Raw genomic sequence first — 24,029 nt, 5'->3', positions numbered from 1 at the left:
GATATTCCAAATGAATTAATTTATGATTTAATCTTAAACTATACTCGTTTTATTCACTTTGATTCTTATTTTCTTTTGTACCGCTTTGATACTTGAACTACCATTTCCTTTCAAGTTTATAATTAAAAAGAAAACTGTTAATAAGATCATGGCAAGTATGTTGTTATTAGACGACTATAATTCTTTTTAGATAACATAAGACGAAAGCAATAATTATTCCGTATTCAACATAAGATAAAACAAATCATACTAAAACGTTGCAGAAAACAATGGTGAGGCTAATTCTTGGATGTCGCAACTAGTGTTCTCGAGAAAAAGTCAACTAGTTCCAACGATTGAGGTTTTTCCTTTGAAAAGATTATGAAATGTTGGGAGTCGTCACCAATCATTTTTAAGGTGAGATTGGAACATCTAAAAATCGGGTAATTTTAATAAAATATTTTATTTTATCAAAAATACCAAATTTTATCTGTGAAAATAAGAAATCAGATTCAGGAGTTAATTACGCTTGGGAAATGATTAGCACCACCACAACGCCTAGAAATTGACACCTAGTTGATTACCCTATATTTAAAAATTGGAAAATTTGAGTTTTTATTTAATTTAAAAATCATTATGTATGCAAGGTTATGAAGAGGATGTCGGTTTACCAAGACCAATAACAACCACCCTCGGACATTTATGTGAAAGCTTTGTTATTGATTTCAATAGACAAACATTGCATCAATTTTAAAAACAAGATGCAATGCTTTTGAAAAAGAGAGGCTAATTTGTCACATGGATTAACAACAAAAAAGATAAAATTGTCATTAATGATCGAAATCGTGTTGTGTATGATATTTCTCGTGGTGATACAGTTATAAGCAAAGTTGACACTTTTGATAGCCATATCTATGTGAAGACTAAGTTATCTTATACATCCAAGCTTGAGCAAGGCTTGAATTTATTTGACAATCATTATTAAAGAATATTCCTTTAAGGAATTTCGTGGAAGAAGTGGATAATACGTTCTCAAAGTGAAGACTTTGTTCGATGTTATGAAGAACTTTTTTTTGGTTAAGTTTGTGTGTTTCATCAAATTTGAGATTTTGTTTCAAACATCTTTGTAACATTTTTAAAATTCATGTCAAGGTGAAGATTTTTGAATTTTGACCGAGTTTGATCTGACTCAAATTGATTGAGGATAGTAGGAAACCTAATTTGATTGAAAACATGAAGTTTATTCTATTTTATGTTGATTGGGGGTAAGAAATATAGTTTGAGAAGATTTCTTGTTATGCAAGTTTATTTTATAATCAAGTAACTATCTATATAAATAGATACTATAGATTAAGATTAGGTGAGAAATTACTTCTCTAAATTCTCTTGTATTTTTTTCATATTAATGAAAATTCTCCTCTTTTACCTATGAAATAATATATTAGTGTCTATTTTATTGTATAATCATTATGTTTGATTTTATCTTCTAACAATTTTCATTAACAACGTCTTCATGTCAAACCCTAAATTATGGGCAAATTCTTCCAACATTGTTTTTCCCTCAACAAGGTTAGGATCTTAGACCTTACTCAAGGGTTTAGGATTAGGAGATGTATAAAAAGTGATATTCCAGATGAATTAATTTATGATTTAATCTTAAACTATACTCATTTTATTCGCTTTGATTCTTATTTTCTTTTGTTCCGCTTTGATACTTGAACTACGGCAAAATCAACGAGATAATGCTCTCAATTTTTTTTCACGAAATAATGTTCCCGTCAGATTAATTGTTGAGATAGGGTGAACTCTACCCATGCAGATCGCCAGATGCTCCGGGCGACGTAGGTGTGTTGATGTCAAGGTCGCCATGCACGCCGTTCTGCATACGGGAGGTCGCCATGCACTCCCACTGCGGTGGTCTTTGGAAACCAACTCCCAGCAGAAATATGTTTGTTCTGCTCATTATTTTATTCTACCAGAGGGGCCAAGTTTGCTTTTAGGTAATCAATTAATCCTGGTACTTGTACAATTGTTCCATCCAGCCAATCAGCAAATCTGGAACCACATTGTCATGACAAATGTGCATATTCACAGTTATCACCCTGCGAAAGAAAACAAAAGAAATGTGAAAGAATCAACTATGCGAATTGAAATCTACCTAGAACGGGCATGCATGGCGACCTACATGTCGCTGGGAGTGCATGGCGACCTACCTAACGGTGTGCATGGCGACCTTAACATCAACACAACACCTACATCGCCCGGAGCACCTGGCGACCTACATGGGGACTGTAGAGATCACCCTATCTCAGTAATTAATCTGACGAGATCATTATTTTGTGAAAAAAAAATTGAGAGCATTATCTCATTGATTTTTCCCTTGAACTACCATTTCCTTTCAAGTTTATAATTAAAAAGAAAACTGTTAATAAGATCATGGCATGTATGTTGTTATTAGACGACAATAATTCTTTTTAGATAACATAACACGAAAGCAATAATTATTCCGTTTTCAACATAAAATAAAACAAATCATACTAAAACGTTGCAGAAAACAATGGTGAGGCTAATTCTTGGAGCAATCGGTGGGCTTAAACGACACGGTCTTCTTTTCAGTATCATATCCAACCAAGAAATTCATCTGAGCCAAGTTACCGTAGATTGCGAAATCCGGAATCGGAGCGAAAGTAAAGCAAGCAGTTGTTTCCGAGACCATGGCGAAGGTGTTCAATGCCTGCAATTTTACATCTGCCCCTATGAAATGAACTGTAATATCTGGCACTGCAAAATCAGTTGTAGCGTCGTAACATAAGTTCAGACCCTCGGGACCTTTAACCTTTGTCGCATTGATCATGCTAGACACCGATGATTCGAGTTGGGAGTAAAAATCGTCCGGTAAAAGTGTCATTGTTGTTCCGGAATCGATAATGATGTTTCCTTCATCTGTTCCGAAAGGCTTACTCGTGAAGTTTATTCTGTTGTTTCCGACACTGATTGCTTCAAGGGTAAGGAAGTAGAAAGTTGGAGGGTCAAGTTTTGTCAATGGAGTAGAAACAGTTCCGTTTCCGGAGACAATGGCATCCGAACCGAAGTTCATCTTGCTCGAATTTCCGGCATCGGTAAGAGGCAACAAGCAGTAGGAGAATTTTCCGGCAATGCTAGTTCCCAATTGGGAAATCAACGAAACTTCACCGCCTCCAAGGCCAATGATTCCCATGTCGTTCTCATCGAAAGTTCCACCGTTATGGTGTCCACATCCAATAACAACATTGGGAATGACAACACGAAGATCCGAGGTTGAACCAAGTGTGAGTGTATCAGCCGCAAGATCACCATCTGAGAAAGATCCATCACCATAAGAGACTGAATACTGGCAAGAATTGTTACTCGAACAAGACGATCCTTCAAGGTTTGCACATTGACTTGTGCTGCAAGAAATCGTTTTATATGTAGATGATGCAGTGGGGTCGAAAAGAGGGGCGTTTTGCTCGAAACACTGAGAACAAGGCTTGCATTGAGTCCAAATGAGATCACTCCCGGTATCAGCAATGGCAACAATATCAAACGCCGGAGTTCCGATCGATATATTCAGGAGGTATTCACCCGAATCTGCAATAACATTGGCTTGAGCTTCCAGTTTCGATGCAGTAGTCAGCTTCAGACGATGAACACGACCGAAGGAACGGCGCAAGGCATTGGTTACACGGTTATACGTGGTGTCTAAATGATTGTATAAGGGAGACTTTGGTGAATCACGGTGGATGAATTCAATGCTGAAACCACTGTTCTGAGCTTGAATAAGGCAAAGATTAGAGACACTAACAATGGCGAAAACAAAGGTGAAAATTGAAACAATGGCTGCCATTGTTTGGTGAATAAGGAGGAGAAGAAGAAGAGAGGAGTAATGGTTCGGTTGTTTAGAATTATGGTGAATTTATAGACGAACTGAGACAAAAACAAAGCTAAAATTCATTGAATTTAGTATAATTATACACTTAAAATTTGGATTATATATGAAAGTTTGATTTTAATTGAGAGCTATATATATGTGTTTTTTCTTTAATGAGAGCTATATATATCTGGAAGATTATATTATTTGGTAGGTCAAACGAAGACATAGGAAAAATCGCTTACAGAGGAGGAGAAAATCACAAGAAATGCCGGCTTTTGACAATTTTGAAGAAAAGATGGGACGAGAAAAGACATGAACAAAGAGCAAAAAAACAACCCAATAAAACAAAGGCAACATCCATTGTATGGTTTATATCTATGCATGACTTGAATCCCATGAACTGCAACAAAAGAAAATGAATCTCAAACGAAACTCGGAGCATGCCTAGGATACTTAAAATGTTGAACACATATGAACATAAACATTATATAACTGAAACTCCACAACTAAATTTATAAAGCCATACTGGGATATTACACGTGTCGTCACATAAATTAATACTCCCTCCGTCCTATAATTTGTGTCTTATTAACTATGCAGGTAGGTTTAAAGTAATCCCATAATTTGTGTCTTAATATAAGATAATATTGAATGTGTGTATGATATGAAACTTTATTTTAAATAATAAATAAAAAATTAAAGAATTGTCTATTGTTTTATCATTAGATTATGATTAGAGAAGACTTTAAGTTAAAGAATACTTGATAAATTGAAAATAAGATTTAGAAAATAGATAAAAATATGGTTAACTTTGATTCAAAATTATATAAATTAATAAGGGAGATGGAAGAGTGATAAAAAATTAGAACTTTTATAGAATTAAAAAATAAAAACCCTAATTATAAATATAGAAATTAAAAACCCCAATTATCAATATAAAATTTGGGAGCCTTTAGCGGTCTCTCAGGATAGTCCCCTAAGAGTCAGGCCTCTGAGCAAGCTAAAATATTAAAGGAAAGATTGCAAAAATATAAATCTTTAATGAAGAATGAACTTAAAATGATAGAGAAATTAGGGTAAGAGGAAATAAAGATGAATATGCGAGTTAATTAAATTAATCGAGTTGATCGGTCATATTTTATCATTCAATTTTAAAAAAAAACAATCTTTAGTCAAGTAAGATATATAAAATTCAATTCGAAATGAATTAATTTTTTTAACTGAACTGGGTTTTATTTACCATTATAATAGTCTATATCTCTACGCTAATTTCTCTTCTATGGTTCCAAACCCATGAAAAAGAAAAGGTACTATCTTCCTACACCATGAGTCATAGAACGATGAAGTAGAAAATGAGATACCTTTAAAAGCATCTTGTAAATTTAAAGAGCGGAGATTTAAATTTGATTCGATCAAAATTTATTCAATATTTGATTTTAACTGATTTCATTCGAATTTTAGCTCAACTTGAGAGATTAACGAGTCGAACAATGTATAACTCGACTCGATAAATTGCGAGTAGCTAGTTTATTTTTTTAGATATTAATTGCTTTATTTTTAGGATCAATTACGTATTGTTTAAAATTTTTTCTTTTTAAGAATGGTTGTAATATGTTAGTTTAGTTTATTTGTGGATTGTTACTTTAGAGTTTAGATTTTGGAATTATTATTTTTTGTTAATTTATTAAATTATGTTTATATTAAGCTTTATGAAGTATTATTAGATAATACATATATTAGGGGAAGAAAGGTAATTTTTTTTTTACAATCTTAACTAGTAATGAGTTTTTTAACGAACAAGAGTCGAGAAAATTTTATCAAACTTATCAAATATTGAGTCGAATAAAGTATAAGTCAAATAGTTTTCAAATTGAATCAAACTATTTAACTCGTGATCAACTCGCTCGATAAACATCTCTACTTGTAAGCCTACAGTAAGGGATTTGGTGCATGCCCACATGTATGAAGTTGTGACATCTACATCATGTGTGCCTACAAGGAAAACTTTCAAAATTAAGACCATTCAAACAGACATGCACCTACATTGAAAAGTATGACAATAGTTGTACAAAGAAATTCTAGGGCATGAAAAGTCAATAATCATATTATGCAGCTTTGCTACTTGGATGGGTGAGTGACTGTCAAATACAAGTTGTTGGAAATAGAAATAATGTGTAATACCTGAAATTTTGGCTAGTGACCAAATGTAAGTTTTGAAAGTTTAGCGACCAAAGTATAAACTTTGTAAAAGTTTAGGGACCAAAAATGTATTTTTTAAAAGTTCTATATTTTGGCCCATGAATAGTTTATTATGAAATTGATGTTTTCGTGAGAATCATAATTTTGATTCGGAATTTGTATTAAAAGCTATAAAACAATAAATTTCGATGAGAATTCAGATAATCAGATCGAATGAAATTCGAGAAATTTTGAAGGATGATAGAAAAAAGTTAGAAATATTATTTTCATAATTTAGATCGGTGAAATTTAACATGGATCAATGGAATTAAGGTTAATTTTCCATGTTAAGCCAAAATTGTGAAATTTGGTGACTAAATTGTAATTTTAGAAAATTGCAAGGGCAAAGGTGGAAAGCCAATTTTGTTTGTTCACCTTTGAATTTAGAATATTAAAATGGAAGATATTATGATGGCATTTGGAAATTATCATATTTCATTAAGGGTAAAATGATATTTTCACATTAAATGAATTTTAAATTCATTTATATTAGAAATAAGCCAAGTGTATTATGAGATAATTATAGAAAAATCAAGAATTTACTCTCTTCATCTTCCTCGAGCCGTGAACCACCATTGTTAGGTAAGAAAGCTTTTCAATTTTATTTATAAAACTCATATGATTGATTTTTGGATTCAGGTATTAGATAGAGAATTAATCTACTTGAAAATCTCTATCATTTGGTATAATTGATTCATGGAAAACATGCTTGGATGATGAATTTCATGATTAGGGTTCATGAAGAAAATATTGAATTATGATGAATTAAAGGTTGATTTTTATGTTATTGGTGTTGTAGATTAATTTCCAAGCTTATGTGATGATCAAAATCATCTAAAAATTGGGTATATGTTTTGACCATACCTAGGGTTATTTAAGATTGGTTGAATTTGGATTGAATTGATGATGGGATGATTGGAATTGTATGAAATTGATTCTAGGAGCTTGAATTCATGCTTGAAATTGAATGAAAACCTTGCCCTGTTGCTATATGTAGGTTTGGCCAAGATGAAATAAATAGAGGAAATATTCAAAAATTTCCTATGGTCTATATTTGATATTAGAATGATTCTACATGATTTGGAGATTGATTTGGATCAATTTAGAACTTTAAGAAAGTAGAAGGACCATTTTGTAAGTTTTGATAATTTTAGGGGTTGATATATAAATGTTCAATTATTGATGTACTATGTTGGAAATTATTATTTGAATGCTGAATTTTAAGTTAGAATGTTGATTTGGGGCCAAATTGGAAATTTGATAAAGTTTGGTGGCTAGTTCAAAAAGATTGGAAAGTTTGGTGTTTGAATGACAAGCTTGCAAATGTGAATGTATTAGATTGAATATATTATTTCAATGCTGGAAAATTTTAGTATTGGATTTGAATTGAGTAAAATGGTGAAGGATCATTTTGAATAGATTAGCAAAGTTGGTATGAATTCTAAAAGAATTCATAAATGGTGATTGAATTGTAAAGTTTGTGAAATTGAGTGGCTTGGTGATGAAAATGAATATATAAGGAATTGAAGTGTCATTTTGAAAATGTTGAAGTGCTATGGAATTAAGAAATGATATTTATATCAAACAAGTATCTAATATATTTTATGAATTTTTATTACTAGATTTTGATTATGTTAGTATAATACTAACATATACTTTTAATTTTGTGTTGTGTACAAGATGTTGTGTAGAATATGATAAATCTTGTGATCAAAGCGAATCGAAAGCGAAGGATAAAGTATGAGAATAAAAGTTATTGATGTTAAAGGTTCGATAGTGAAGCAAATAAGGTGAGTGCATTTTTATTTATTTAATTATAACTGATTGAGGAATACTTGTAATGATTCAACCGTGGAAGATTTTTAAAGAAAGGTTTGAATCAAATTATGGAATATTTCCATAATATTTGTTGAAATGTTTTACAATTTAATTTAGGGTATGAACTACCAAACATACTAATTTTCAATCAATGATAGCTAAATATATTACTTATTGGATATATTAGATATACAAATGATATGATTTTATCGTAAAGCTCATTGTATGTTGTATGGAGAGTTGTAGGTACAATTGACATGCCATGAGATGGAGTGAACATTGTTTACTGTTACAGATATTGTACATTTGTGTACATCACGTGTGGCACCTATGGTGTAATTTATATGGGCACTTCCGAGTGCGGGTTACTGTTACTGATATATAGGCACTTATGAGTGCATATTGCGCGCACTCGACTGACTCACATACCTTGCTTTCTCTTTAGATATAAATTGGGCTATGAATATGAAATGTGAAAGTACTTATTATGAGAACTGAATATGTGATCATATGGAAATGAAATATTATCGATTAGTGTGATTTAGCATTAGTTGTTATGATTTTATAAAAATGTGAGGTATTAGTTTTACAAGTTTACTGATGAGGAAATGACTTATTTAAGTCGATTTGAAAGTTCAAACTATTTATTTTGATAAATTATATTGTTTTGATTTATTAAGTTATTTTCATACTTTATATCATCTTGTTTTATTTATAATGTCTCATTATGTTATACTTAGAGTGTGATTCTTTTCATGCATAGGTAAAGAAAAGGATAAGCATACGGAGTGAGGAGTATTGCAAGTATCATTTTGAGTATTCAGATCTACCTCCAGTAATTAGTATGAGCATCCTCTGATGTCTCTTTTGACTTATTAGTGGCATGTATATTATGTGTTTTGGTTATACTGTTTAATTATCATAGATATAAACGGGTTTTTATAATATAAATTATACAGATTTAGTATAAATATTATTAGGTAAAAATATTATTTAGCATGAATAGTAGTTTATTAATTATATTTTAAATGTTATCGCAATAGATTTTAAATTAGATAATTTTTAGGCAGTGATGATTGGAGCAAAGAATTCTTCTCTGAAAATTAATTCAATTATATACTTGCCTCGACGAGATGTCCAAATAGATTAAGCATTTCCACTTTGTCTTCATAACAAACACCATTTGATTGCTAATACTTTTTTAACGATGACAATTAGATTTCATTAATAAACATAATAGAAGGAACTAAAATTAAAACGAACCTAAAGAGAAAATTAAGGACAATAATAAAAAAAACTCATACATAAAACAAAAATATCAAACCCAACGAAACCAAGAAAAATGAAACTTCTATTGAAAATGACGTCTAACATCAAAAGAACCAAGTAACCTTCATAAAAATCTGTCTCTATCGAATGAGACATTTTATGAATTAATAAAAGAGTGGTGAGTGGGACCAAATAATTTGACAGACTGCTTTGATACACAATTCTGATTGTATCGACAAACAACCGTATACTAAAGAGGGGATCTGACAATACGTGATACCAACAAACCAATAGAAAATAAATATTGTGAGGGTCTTTGTGCGAGCATTATCACGATTGCAGAAGTATGTGAAAAACATACTTAAAAAATATCAGGAATGTGTTACAAGAGAAGAGAAAAGTGTGTCACAATGATAGAGATTCTTATTTAAAACTGAAAAACTCAAGAAAAAAAGGAGCATAGTATAAAAAATAACAAGAAAAATAATAATCACTAGCGGTCCACAAACAATATTAAGATTGATGCTGCCATCGATTAAAAAAATAAAGTAAAAAGGAAGACGACATAAAAATATTGAGTGAAAAACCTAGGAACTGGGATAAATTACCATTTCATTGCTAATGCTAAAACCTGGAGATACAAATATTCAAATGTGCTATATTAACAACAATAAATTGAACCCCAAAGTGACATACTAGTATGGATAGTAAAAGGAAATGTTGTTCTTCTTAAAGATCTTAGATTCAAACAGGTGCGTCTGTAGGATGCGTGCGATATCAATTGGTTAATAAAATTTTGAATATATATTAATTTATAATCATCTCAAACTATTTAAAAGAAACAACAACAATAAACTATAATTGACATACAATTCATCTGATCAAGCCATAACCAATGCTTATTGTATTTCTCTATCAAGTTCTAAGTGGCTTCATTGGTAAAAGAAAATGATGTTCTTCTTAGAGATTTTGGGTTCAAATTGTTGTATTTGCATGGTATATATATATATATATATATATATATATATATATATATATATTAATATTATATGTTTTTATGATTAACTAAAAAATTTATTATTGAATAAGATTTCAGATTAAACCCATGATAAAAATATATTCTATTCAATATGTAAGAATTGAGTGTACTAAATTATATGGATTATGGGTAACGAGATCCATGAATATATAGGAGTATAATTTTAGATGGGTGAATATACCATAATCGGTTATTAAAAAGAAAAAAAGGAATATACCATAATCGGTTGAGTGCATATGCCTCTGTTAGATTTTGAAGTTGGGACAAGTTCAAGTCAAATAACACTGTAGCAGACAGCATAAATTCAGATTTTTTCTCCTCGCACTTTAATTGGGCATGAATTGTATTTAAAATAGGTTTAATATAAAACAATTGTCAAAGAATACATAAAATTAACTTTAGAAATTAACTTTAGGTGTTTAAAGTATCTTTCGTAAAAAATAAGTGTCTAACGTTTTTTCGATTACACTTTTAAGTATCTAACATTTTTGATGTTATATTTTTGTGTCTGGATTGTAATGGTCGTTAAATTTGACCATTAAGTGACACATGTTAAACATATAAAATTTTATTTTTTTAAAAAATACTTCAAATTAAATTTTATTTTTTTAAAACTCAATATTTTCTGAAATTATAAAAAAATCCCAAAATTTTGAAAATCCCTAATTTCAATCCTTAGCACCGTCGGCTGCCACCAACATCATGAATCAGCCAAATACCCAACATTTTTCGATTCGTCAACCACCCAACGTCTGAAATCCCTTGTTTTCGTGACCGATCAAACACTTAGTGGTTGTGTGAATACAAGATTTCATGGTATGATGAAAAGGGGTTCTCCATGATGTAGTCGTCGATTGGTCGCTGCAATTAGAGGTTGGAGCAAGGGTTTCAACCGTTGAGTGTTCAATCGGTCTCATGTCGTTGTAATTTCGACCAGTTGTCAGTGGTCGACGGTGACAAAAGGATTAAAATTAGGTTTTTAAGGAAGTTTGGGATTTTTTTTATAATTTCAAGAAAAATGAGCTTTTTTAAAAATAATTTTTTAAAGTGCTTTTTTAATAAAAATAAAATTTTTTAAATTATATAAAATTGAAATTTGTCACTTAATAACCGAATTTAACGATTAGTACAGTTCATACATTTAAAAATATAACGTCAGAAATATCAGACACCTAAAAGTGAAATAGAAAAGATGTTAGACGTCTGTTTTTAACGAAACAAATACTTTAAGCACCTAAAGTGAATATACTTTGATCACTTATTTTTACACTAAGCTTTTAAAACATTTTATATTTTAATATAGTGGTTATTTATATTATATAATCATTTATATTTTTCACTCATATTCATAATTATTTAAAAAAAAAGGTGAAGTATACAAATGTCCCTTAACTATAAGAATTTGCTTTGTTGAGTCTATTGACTATTAAATATTATAAAATGGTGCATTGCTTATAGGACGTTGCTTTGTTGAGTCTCCAACTATTAAAAGTTACAAAATGATTGCTCGACTATTCATATGGTCTAAATTTGTCATTTTCCGTTAAAAAAATTAACGACAATTCGAGCTTAACGTTAACGTGTTGACTGTGATATGATAAAATCTAATTTTATAATCTTAAACGACTATCATATCTCAATCAACGTTTTAATGTCTGGTTCAAACAACCGTCAATTTTTTTAAGGAAAAAGGAAGAGTTTGAAACATATGAATAGGCGAACAACAATTTTGTAACGTTTAATAGTTGAATGACTTAACAAAGCAATGTCTTATAGTCATAGAATCATTTTGTAACTTTTAATAATTAAGGAATTTAAAAAAGCAATATTCTAGAATCGGGGACACTTTGTATATTTTACCCATAAAAATTTCATGAATGTTTAATATTGTATTGTCTGTGCGTTTTTATAGAAAAATAATGATTTATTTCCTTCTTTTAATAACTCAATAAAACCCAAAACCTAATAGAAACTTTGGAAATTTTGCAATCCAAAACAGTAGTGGCTTAAAAAGTTAAAAGAGGGGCCCTTTAAGATCCAAACCATGAGGCAAACACTACAAAGATCTATCCTTTTTTTTTCCTTTTCCTTCCTTCTTCCTCTCGCTTGTTGCAGACAATCTCTTGATTCTTGATTCCTGCAGTACAGATGTTTACTTTGAACCTCATACCCCCCTCTCCCCTCACTTTCCCCAAATTCACTCATCAATTTTATCCCATCAAAAGGATCCAAAACTTTACTCACTCTCCTTTTTTTCTCAACAAATCCCCCAAAGTTTGCAACTTGAACAAAATCCATGGCTGCCCTTTGGGCAAGATCCAAGCTTTAAGCACCAAAACATCTCATTTCTGGAACATCCTTGTAAACCCATCTGGGAAACTAGGATCCAATGTCCCCAAAGCAGCTGCATCATCTGAACCGAATCCAGAAGGAGAAACTGAGTATGTTGAAGCATCAGTCAAGTCAAAGGCCAAAACTTTACGGCTCGCGCTTGTGTTCGGTTTTTGGTACTTTCAGAACATTGTCTTTAACATTTACAATAAGAAAGCACTGAATGTCTTCCCATTTCCTTGGCTGCTTGCTTCTTTTCAACTCTTTGCCGGTTCGATCTGGATGTTGGTTCTCTGGTCTTTAAAGTTACAACCTTGTCCCAAAATCACAAAGCCTTTCATTAACGCACTCCTCGGGCCGGCATTGTTTCACACAATTGGCCACATCTCGGCTTGTGTTTCGTTCTCCAAAGTTGCCGTTTCCTTCACTCATGTTATCAAATCATCTGAGCCTGTGTTTTCCGTTGTTTTCTCGTCGTTCCTCGGTGAGACATACCCTTTGAAAGTGTGGCTTTCAATTGTACCCATTGTTATGGGATGTTCTCTAGCCGCCATAACCGAGGTTTCCTTCAATTTTGAAGGCTTATGGGGCGCATTGGTTAGCAATGTGGGATTCGTGTTGAGAAACATTTATTCCAAAAGAAGCTTGCAGAACTTCAAAGAAGTGAATGGACTGAATCTTTATGGTTGGATCAGCATAATCTCTCTGTTTTATCTGTTCCCGGTGGCGGTTCTTGTTGAAGGGCCCCAATGGGTTCAAGGATATCAGAATGCAATCCAATCAGTGGGGAAAGCCTCAACTTTTTACACATGGGTTCTGATTTCTGGGATATTTTATCATTTGTACAATCAATCTTCTTATCAGGCACTTGATGAGATTAGCCCCTTGACATTCTCGGTTGGGAACACGATGAAGAGAGTTGTGGTTATAGTTTCGACGGTCTTGGTGTTTAGGAATCCGGTTCGGCCTTTGAATGCACTTGGTTCTGGGATTGCCATTCTGGGAACTTTCTTGTATTCTCAAGCAACAACTAAGCAGAAGAGCTCTGCCGTTGGTGAAGACAAAAGCTAAGGCTTTGGTAATCTCTTCAAAGTTGAAACTTTTTTGTTGCAGATATATCAACTTTTGGGGTTTTTTTTTTCATTACAGTATGCCTGTTGCAGACATATCAACTTTTGGTTTTTTTTATTACAGTATGCTTGTTGCAGATATATCGGTTGTCATAATCTGTTCTTACCAATCAATTGTATCCTGAAAGTATAATTAAGTCATAATAACGATCGCTAATCTTTTAAGGAACTGGTAATTTTGGATGGTTTGTTTAATCAATATATCATGATACTTTGTTTTTTTGCCCTAAAAGCAAGGCCATCGTCATGCTAACTCCACCAACCCTGTCAACAATGTAAATATGTGGCCGATTGGTACCTAACAGGGTTGTAATCTGGTTGAATTGAATTCGAGTATTGTTGAGTTGAGCTTGACACGGAAAATTTTAAAATAAAATTTAACCCGACTCGAAAATTTATTAGCTTAAAATTATCAAGTTCGACTTGAACTTGAAATAAAAGATTGAAGCTTGACTAGACTCGAAAGCTCACGAGTTTAAAATTTTCAAAGTACCACTTTAAATCAAAAACTGAAGTTTGAATCGAACTCGAACCTTAAGTACAATAAAGCATTATATTGTATTTTCTTAGAAAATACAATATAAATATTAATATTATTAATAATTTAATTTAAAAAACTAAATTTAATATATTATTTTCCTATGTAGCTCTCTAGTTTATCAAGTTGAATATCAAGTAGTTCGTTTCGAACACGTTAAGAATTCAAATCGAGTTCAAACTCGAGTCAAATTTATTCAATTTGAGTGTTGATCGAACTTTGAGCAAGCCAATCTCAAATAACTCAAAATTTGTCTCGTCTCATTTGGGACTACAATACCTAACATAAATAATTCGGAGTAGGGATGGACCGAGAGAATGATAATTTCAAGTTATATAAAATTTAATAAATTAATTTTTATAACATATAATTATGTGTTAGTCTCTGCATTACATATTAATTTTGTTTTTTGAATAAATTAATTGTATTTATATCTAAAGAAATAACAAGTCGCTACAAAGAAACAAATATCTTCACCAACAGAGTTAAAAATCGCTTATATATTCCTACTAATATTTTCGAGCAATCTTCTATTTGAGGGATGAAGGTAATAAGAGAATTGCCCCTCAAATGCCAAGCACTTCAGCTTTGACACATGAAGTGAGAACCAAATAGGAATATGCCGTTGATGTTAGAATCAGACCATAAATAAATATGAAAATTAACTAGGATCTAATCATGTCAAATCATCAAGAATAAAATACTAGAAGCGGAAGCGTACCTGAATTAATTGATAGGATGCAATCCTTGAATCTTTCTTTGGTTGTGATCTTCCAAGAAGATAGAGTTCCCTTGAGTATAAACTCTCTAAAGAGAATAATAGTAAATACGAGAATATCTATTTCTTGGGACCATAAACCCTTTATATAGTTGATTTAAGAATCAATTATTGTCTGTACTTATAACTCTGCCCCTCATCGAATTATAAATACAACTTTAATAGTATCTACACTTTTATTTCCATGACACTTTTAATACCTTATGACTTTATAACAAAATTGATCACTTGATTTACGTCATATTTTATGATAACAATATACATTATAAATATGTGCCCATAATTATGAACTTTAATCCAACAATATCCCATTTGGCAACATATGTTTCCTGATAAATGCATAATCTTATGAGCTCAAAACTTGTTATCATACAATAGGTATTCTATAACAATCTCGTCCATTAATTATATCCATATAGGATCAAAGTAGCCTTTGTCATATCTATTATGTCTAGACCCATCAATGGTCATGTATACAAACACAAACAAATGACATAGATCAATCATGGAGCGTAGCATGAAAATTACATGCAATGTAAACCGCACATGTCTATTTCTAACTGGTCCACTTTAAACATTGGTGAGATCAAATTTTACCAAAACCAAAGTATGGATTAACCAAAATAAACTTTATTTATGCAGAAAATAACTTTAAAATAAATGTCCTTAAACTAGAGTAATTGAAATTGTGTTTATAATAAACGAGCATGAAATACAAACTCCTACTAAAACCTAATATTCTTAAATGATATTACACCCACATGAGTTGTGTGCTTATGAAAAACCTTGGGTGACAGTTCCTTAGTAAGCACGCGGTTATGAGTTTGTACCAATATGCTCTGTAAACACATAATCACTCTGAATTTTCTATAACAACCAGAAACATGATGTTTATATTCTTAGACTTAAGGTGTTTCTGTTATATATGGAATAAAGGACTTCAACTTAGTTTTCACAAAATAACTCATGCGGTGTTTCTTATTAATCCATAATTAGTAGTTCATGTGACAATTTTGCATCCATATTCCAATAAATTAGAGTCCATAAACTTAATGATCTCTTAGTTACTAAACCTCTGATATGTGAGCATGTAACATTTTTGTTCTTAAATGTATTGTATGAATCAATTTAGTTGCTATCCAATAATACATACCCAAATTGCTTAAATATCTACTTAATATCCTAAAATCATATGCTATGTCTGAATGCGTATAAACTCGAATTACCCTAAACTCCTCATTTAATTTGAAGCATGAGGAACTTTTAATATTCCCTTAGTTTCAAAATCATCCTTACGGCACTGATTAAGATTAAACTTGTTTCCTTTAGCAATAAGGGTATTATTTGTTTTACTCCCACTGAATTTATCTCAAAACCAAACGAGATAATCTTTTGGTGAAATTTGTTGTATAATTTGCATATCATTAATTTCGTATCATCAGACACAATTTTCTAACTACACCATATAAAATATTTCACCAATGTTACCATTGAGAAACACAATTTTGAAATCCAACTTATGTAACTCAAAATCAAATATGAGAAACAAGTATCATAATTATCCTGAAAGCCTTTCAATGAAACCAAAGAGAAAGACTCTACAAAATTAATGCCTTGTTTATGAGTATAACTTTTAGATAAAATACGTTTCTTATGTCTGTCAACATCACCTTTTTCATCATTTTGGTTTTAAATATCCATTCTAAACCAATTAATTTTGCACCTTCAGGTATTGAGATAAGTTCTCAAACTTTATTTTCTTGTATAGAACTTATACTCTTCTTCCATGACATTAATCCACTTATGAGAGTCAGAACTTTTATGATATAATGAAAGTTGATTAGATTATCCTCCATCATTCCACTATCATCCTTATTTCTTGGAGAAATACAACATCGTAATCTAAATATTATTTCTCTCATCTCATGGGTCTTCTTAATGACACTTGCTATGAAGTTGTTGAGTTTGTTCTTCTGAAATGATTTCTCATCTTAAATGGAGAGTTGTTCAAAATAACCTTATTGAGATTCTAGATTCACTTCTTGATTAATGGTATGTATAAACACATGGATATCATCAAAAATGATAATGAGAATTGAGTTGCTTACATCCTCAAAAAAAACATGATAAATCTCATATTAAAAATATTTCTAATTATGAGATCATAAAACTTAAAATCCCTAAGTCATGTATAATAACCAAAGTAGTTGCTTATTGTTTTATAATTTAAGTTCTCCTCATATGTCCAACTTATTACAAAAGAGAACAACCCTTTATAATATATTATTGTCTCTTTTGAGTTGTACCCTTAATAACTATATTCTGGTTTTATTTTTGGCCTTATCTTTATATTCACTTTTCAAGTGAGTACTTTCAAACTTATTATGATTCAACCTTTCTTCCTCTTGCACATAATAAGAAAAAAACTTATTTAGAGTTTATCTCTCCATTTGAGATGATTAATTTTTATATAAAGGAATACTAAAATCACAAGAACAAGTAATTCTTCAGAAAAAACTTATTTAGAGTTTATCTCTCATTTGAGATGATTAATTTTTATATAAAGGAATACTGAAATCACAAGAACAAGTAATTCTTCAGAAAAACTTGATCTTAAGTGTCTTAAGTCTTGAAATATATCCATAATGTACTCTTTTACATTTCCTTTACCCTTATACTCTATCGACATCAAATAAGTGAAAAATGATGTTGTAGACACAAAATTTTGTCCCTTTATAATATATAGTATATTAAACATATATTATATATATTATATATTTTATTACTTATTTTGGGTTTAATTACATATTTCAGGCCTAGAAAATGAGTCCCAGTACACGTAAACCCAACTGCCCAACAATAGTGGATCTAAGCAGCCCCAACAGGTGACCCGGACCTGCGACCAAACCATACCCGAACCGACCCGCTGGAGCCCAAACCGGTCCACTTGCGCAATTCCTCAACCCGAACTGATGCTAGGGTTCTAGAAGATTTTTCCTTTGGCGCCGCTTGTCCCTCCGAGGACCCCTCGTTACTCACGCATCTCCCTCCGGTCATCTCGCTCAACACAACATCGTGGATTCATCAGCATCAACAACCAACAAATTTCAGTCCCTTTAGGAGTCAAAAACCCGAATAAATCGGGACTAAAAATAGTATCTTTTAGACTATAAATAAGATGCTTGTAATCAACAATTACACACACACAGTATATCATGATTACACTAGCAAATACGAGAAATCGAAGCAAACACTTGTAACCTTCCAAAGCAAAGAAATAAAAAGGTAATATTTCTTTTACCTTCGATTTGTTTGATTTTCACTTGCATGTGTGGCTTGGGGTGTTCTTAGTTCTTTTTTGATTGATTCGAAACGAGAGGCCAATGACAAAGAGGGGGAGGATTTTTCAAACTTTCGTTTGTAGATCTACTCTCCCCGAGGCTTGATCTCAAAAAACTACTTTGATTTTCGGAAGCTAGAGGGGAAGGGCTTGTAAAAAAAGCAAAACTTTTTTCTTTCATCGCCGATGACCAGCAGGGCCGGCGAGGCGACGCAGGGTGGCCGTTTTCTGGGTTCTTGAAGAAGCCGGCCGTGTTCATCCTTTGGGATGAATGAACCAGAGAAAATAACAAATGGGGGAGGGGGTCTCGGCTTGGAGAAGAGAGAAATGAAGAATTAAAAAAAATTAACTTATATATACGACCCGTGTGTCAATCCTCTCACGCAAAAGATCCACGTGTTTTCTTACTGAAAGAGGGAAAATTTGGTTTTAGTCCTCATGAGTTACAATTCACTTATTTTGATCCCAAAATCAATTTTAAACGTAAATTCCTATTAAATTTGGCCCCTTAATTTCGATTTTTTCTAATTTAACCCCTATTGTTAATTATTATTATTATATATTTTTTCATATCTATTTATATATATATATATATATAATCATTTTTTCATATTTTTAGTGTTTTTATTCTTCTTTTACTATTTATGTTTTGTTTTTTAAATCCTATATATATATATATATATATATATATATATATATATATATATATATATATATATATATATATATATATATATATATATTTGTTTTGTCTCTGACCAAAGTACCCCACTTTAGGTGAAGTGATGGGGGTAGTTTTAATATTTATTATGTATATTTGTTTTATTACTTATTTTGTTATATATATATATATTTTATTTATTTATTATTTATTTATTATCCTTATACTCTTTTGTCTTTATTCTTTCTTTCTTTTATTACTTTTTATTAGTATTTTTTAGCATTATTATTATTTTTCTATTCTACTTATTTTTATAAATTTTTACTTTTATTTTATTTATTTATTTATTTATTTTTTCTTTTATTTTTATTTTTATTCTTTATCTTCATCTTATTCTTTTTCTCCTTTATATTTGTTTTATGTATTTGTTTTTTTTCTTCTTATTGTGTATATATTATTATTATTTCATTTTATTTATTTTATTTATCTTATTCATTTTTTTTACTCTTTTTTATTTTCTTATCTCTTTTTATTTTCTTTACTTCATTGGTTTTTTTTACTTTCTTTGTTTTATTTATTTTCATTCTTTCCTATCTAACGCGTTTCTCGACTTTTTAAGGGTACACTTTCAATTCGATCAGAGGTAAGTAATTTGGGATCATATTTTACCTTTTAATTTAAACTTTTGATTTTCTTAATTTAAGACAATTGTAAATTATGGAGTACCGAAAGGGCAGTTCAAGGGTGCTAACCCTTCCTTGACTATAACGACTCCTGAATCCGACATATCTTTGGTAAAATGCATATCAGGTAAGAAATAAAAGTGTACGATCAACCCGTTTTATTCTTAAAATAAATGATCGGTGGCGACTACAAATCATTTTTCCGAAGTCAAACCCCAATTCCGAGCCTAATCGAAAGACGACTGCGACAGCTTGGCGACTCCGCTGGGGACAGGTAAGTGAGTCAGGCCAGAATTAATTTTTGGTTGTCTTTTTATGCGAAAATAGTAAATTTTAATTAATTTATTTGATTCCAATTATTTACATTTGATTATTTTTCAAATAAATAGTTGTATAGACATTTTTTCAATGATTTCAGATTTTTGAAAAGTTTCTATCTCTAGCTCTATACCCGAGCTCTGAACCCTTTTTAAGTAGAGGTGAAAGTGACACCTTCGTGAGAATTTATTCTCCGCACAGGCCTAGCAAGTAACCTTCAGGATTCATATACCTTATGTCTTCGTCTGAATTTATTCACTGCATAGGCATAAGGGAATGTGTGCTCTCGAATTTAACTTAGTTCACATAAGCTTGTAATGGTCTTAGGACTAAGGGTCTGATAATCCCAAGGGGAACTAGCAAGGAAAACTCAGGTACCCCCTTTTTAGAACCTAAACCGGGAGACTATTGGGAATTAGAGCCCACCCCAAAACCTCATTTTAAACCCTAGGTTGCTTTAATATTATTTCCTTTTTTATTTCCTATTCAAAGAATACGAACTAGAAATTTATGCAGTTATGATTGGCTCAAAATTAACATGTGGGATAGAGATCATGTCCGGGTAGGAATAATAAGTATGTGGGGTAGATATCATGTGGGGTAGGACTTTTATTTTCATGATTGTTTTCTTTACCTCACTAACTCTTTTCATTTTTGTTCTCTTTCATTTTATTTTCACAATTTGCATCATTTCAAAGAGGTATTGATCCACCAAAAACGTGTTCGTTAAACGTAAATAATCTACATTAATGGACAAAGGGGTTATAATACAAGAGATGAAAAGATCAGAAGTCCAGTTATGGTCAGAAAAGATTCAGAATTGACCCGATTTACATCAAGCACATCGAAAGGTAACGGGTTGGCAAAGGTTGTAGGGGCAAGATGAGAAAAGGTTATTGACCTGAAGAGTCTCTTCAAAGAAAACAAGATGGCGAAACCCTAGCTGAGCTGGAGGTAATTATGGAAAAATTCAAGAAACAAGAAGCAAGCTTCGGATAGTTCCCATCGATGGAGGGCTCAAATGGCGCTTTCGTTAGGAACATGCTCAGCAAAGAGTGAAAGCCAGAGATGCATTCATTCGAGACTTCTTGGGGCAAGTACAAAAACAACCCATCACTTGCATGGTTTAGCCAAAGAAGCCGGAGTGGTTTGAGAGGGTATTCAACTGGTGATAGACGAAGGTAGAAGACTAGTCAACCTATTTCGAGTCTTGAAGACTTAGTCAGAATATATTTTTAAAGTGTTTTTTATCTCTTAAGAAATAACACTTGTGTCCCCAATAAGGATTATTTATAATAATAGACACATTTTCGGATCAATGCCTTGAACATTGAATGCATCATGCACTCATGCATATTTCGCATTATTTTTCTCTTTTTTATTATTACATTCACATGTCTCCTAAAAAATGGGAACATTTTGATCCTATTCCTATAGGGAGCTTTACAAACAACCTTTTGACACCCATGTAGTGTCACCATATCCGATAGAACCCATGAAGCCCCCATACCCCAAGTGGTATGATGAGAATGCCCATTACGAATATCATGGTGATTTCCCAGGGCACACTATTGAGAACTGTTAAGCATTCAAGAGAATCATTAAGAATATGCGTAACCAAAACTGAATCGACTTCAATAACTTGGGGGCATCCAAGTGAGGAAGATCATTTCATCATTTAGGGCATTTTGTTTGAATTTGTTTTTTTTTTCATTTTTTCTTAAGTTTTTGTAAGGACATTTAAATAAATTTATGTTACTTTAAAGATGGCGAGCAATGAATCACATTTGCAAACTTGCAATTCTTTGATTATCAACTGAATTTAAAAAACTCTCTAAATGATTCAGAATTACAGATCTTTGACAAAGTAAAAAAACAAGGACTTTACCCTGAAAAGCCCGAACACCATACCTTTCTCTTACAAATAACCAATATAGCCTTCCCTCTTCATAAAGCTTGGTATTTAGATGTGCATAGGTGCATACAACATGGGGCGTCTTTTGTATATGACAATTACTATACTTTTTGTTTAAGAATTTCAGTGATGATCATGATCTTCACAGATAGAATAGTCGGGTAGGTAAATCTAGGTTAGGTCAGTTGCTTGGAAATTGAACTCTAAAGATGAGATTCCTTGACTTTCAACAACACCTAGACTATAACAGGTTCTTCTTGACAAACTTAAGAAATTGGATCCATATACCCAAATTATAATTATATATATACAATAAAGCTTGAGTTGTCCCTCTAGAGCAATTGGTTAGATGCCTCGGCTTTATGGATAAGATTCAGCTAGCCTGATAAAGGAGATTATAATATACAATAAAGCTTGAGTTGTCTCTCTAGAGCAATTGGTTAAATGCCCCGGCTTTATGGATAATATTCAGCTAGCATGATAAAGGTGATTATAATATTAAGCTGTCCCTCTAGAGCAATTGGTTAAACACCCCGATTTTATGGATCCAGCTAGCCAGACAATGGCAAATTAAATAAGAAGCTTCGGTAAAAATGGACTAAGGGAGTTAAGGAACACCTGTTATAGTCAATTTCACACGAGCATTCAAGAATTTTATTTTTAGACCGATATTTCTGTAATGCCTTTGTCAGAGGAGCCTACGAAGCTTGAACAAATGGAAGATTACGGAGGATCGAAATAAAAGGTCTAGTAATTGATCATGCTAGTTGCGTCATTTTGTCTACATCCAATTAAAATGACAAGCCAATAGGGGCATGTTGCAGTGTCTAAAAGAATAGACGAAAAATGACATTTTAGTGGCTGAAACCTTAGAAAATCGAAAGCCAACCTAAAACCGACTCATCAATTTTGGACATTTGTCAAAGAGCTATAGCTCTGAAAATGGTAAAGAGCTATTGATTCTGTTGATATTTTTTGAACTCATGTTTATGATTTGATTTGATTGCGACCCTAGATTGAGGAGCAATGTTTTACAAAAATTTTATATTCTCATATCTTTTTCCCTCCTAAAATAAGAGAAATGAGGAAAACATCTTCAAACAGGACAGTCTCAAATATGAAAGGTCTTTAAAGCCAAAGCTCGAGAAGAAAATGAGGCACGATCAATTTCAATACCAGATTGGCAGACAAAGCACGAGACTCATCCAAGAAATAAAACATAACTCATTCATGTTGCATGAATCTTAGACATACTTGAGAGCATCACAGCTATCATTTTAGCATACACGATTTTTGTAGATTTTAGAATCAAGTTTTGACTTCAGGATGAAGGATACTCGATTCAAAAGTTCCTTTAAAGAACGATAGTGATTGCTTAACTTAGCAGTGAGAATCTATCAACATGAAACATCGAAAGATTGACAGATCTCAAAATCAATTTCAGATAGGTTCGAGAACCAATTCAGAACAAATCCAGTTCAGCTCAACTCAACAATGAGTAGCAGGTTTCCATTTATTATTTTCAATCCAGATTTCAATTCCACAACGGAAGATATCCGGCTGTAAGAATTTATTAGTAGGCTTTCCCATAAAAGGGGAGTCATTCAAAGATCATCTCACCTAGTTCAGACCCGCTCAGGGGAACCACCTGAGAATTATGACTAGCTTAGACCTGTGAGGGGAAGCGATTTTTTTTATTTACAGTATAACTCGAGGCTAGAAGGGTTATCTGCGAACAAAAGACCTTCGAGTTCGATTACACTCAGCTCAAAGGCACATCATTTACAACATATCTTAAGTCGAGAAGGGTTATCTGCCAACCAAAGACCTTCGAGTTCGATTACACTCAACTCAAAGGCACATCATTTGTAGCATAACTCAAGGCTAGAAGGGTTATCTACCAACAAAAGACCTTCGAGTTCGATTACACTAAGCTCAAAGGCACATCATTTACATTATAGCTTAAGTCGATAAGGGCTATCTGCCAACCAAATACCTTTGATTTCAATTACACTCAGCTTAAAGGCACATCATTTGCAGCATAACTCAAGCCTAGAAGGGTTATCTACCAACAAAAGACCTTCGAGTTCAATTACACTC

The 24,029-nt window shown here is 32.0% G+C and overlaps 2 protein-coding genes across 2 annotated transcripts; one reads left to right on the top strand and one right to left on the bottom strand.

Moving 5' to 3' along the window:
- Nucleotides 1-2,508: 2,508 nt before the first annotated feature.
- LOC120171010 (aspartic proteinase CDR1-like) lies at nt 2,509-3,844 on the bottom strand. Its single transcript, XM_039178830.1, has one exon. The coding sequence runs from the start codon at nt 3,842-3,844 to the stop codon at nt 2,546-2,548; it is 1,299 nt and encodes a 432-aa protein (XP_039034761.1). The 3' UTR covers nt 2,509-2,545.
- Nucleotides 3,845-12,330: 8,486 nt separating this feature from the next.
- LOC120170998 (xylulose 5-phosphate/phosphate translocator, chloroplastic-like) lies at nt 12,331-13,652 on the top strand. The gene has a single exon (XM_039178821.1). It carries the CDS (start codon nt 12,384-12,386, stop codon nt 13,635-13,637), a length of 1,254 nt encoding a protein of 417 aa, XP_039034752.1. The 5' UTR covers nt 12,331-12,383; the 3' UTR covers nt 13,638-13,652.
- The last annotated feature ends 10,377 nt before the right edge of the window (nt 13,653-24,029 follow it).

The sequence above is a fragment of the Hibiscus syriacus genome, unplaced genomic scaffold, assembly GCF_006381635.1.
Source record: "Hibiscus syriacus cultivar Baekdansim isolate YM2019G1 unplaced genomic scaffold, ASM638163v2 tig00111807_pilon, whole genome shotgun sequence".
NCBI lineage: Eukaryota > Viridiplantae > Streptophyta > Magnoliopsida > Malvales > Malvaceae > Hibiscus > Hibiscus syriacus.
Note: the sequence above shows the minus strand (reverse complement) of the source record. Positions and strands in the feature narration are given on the sequence as shown.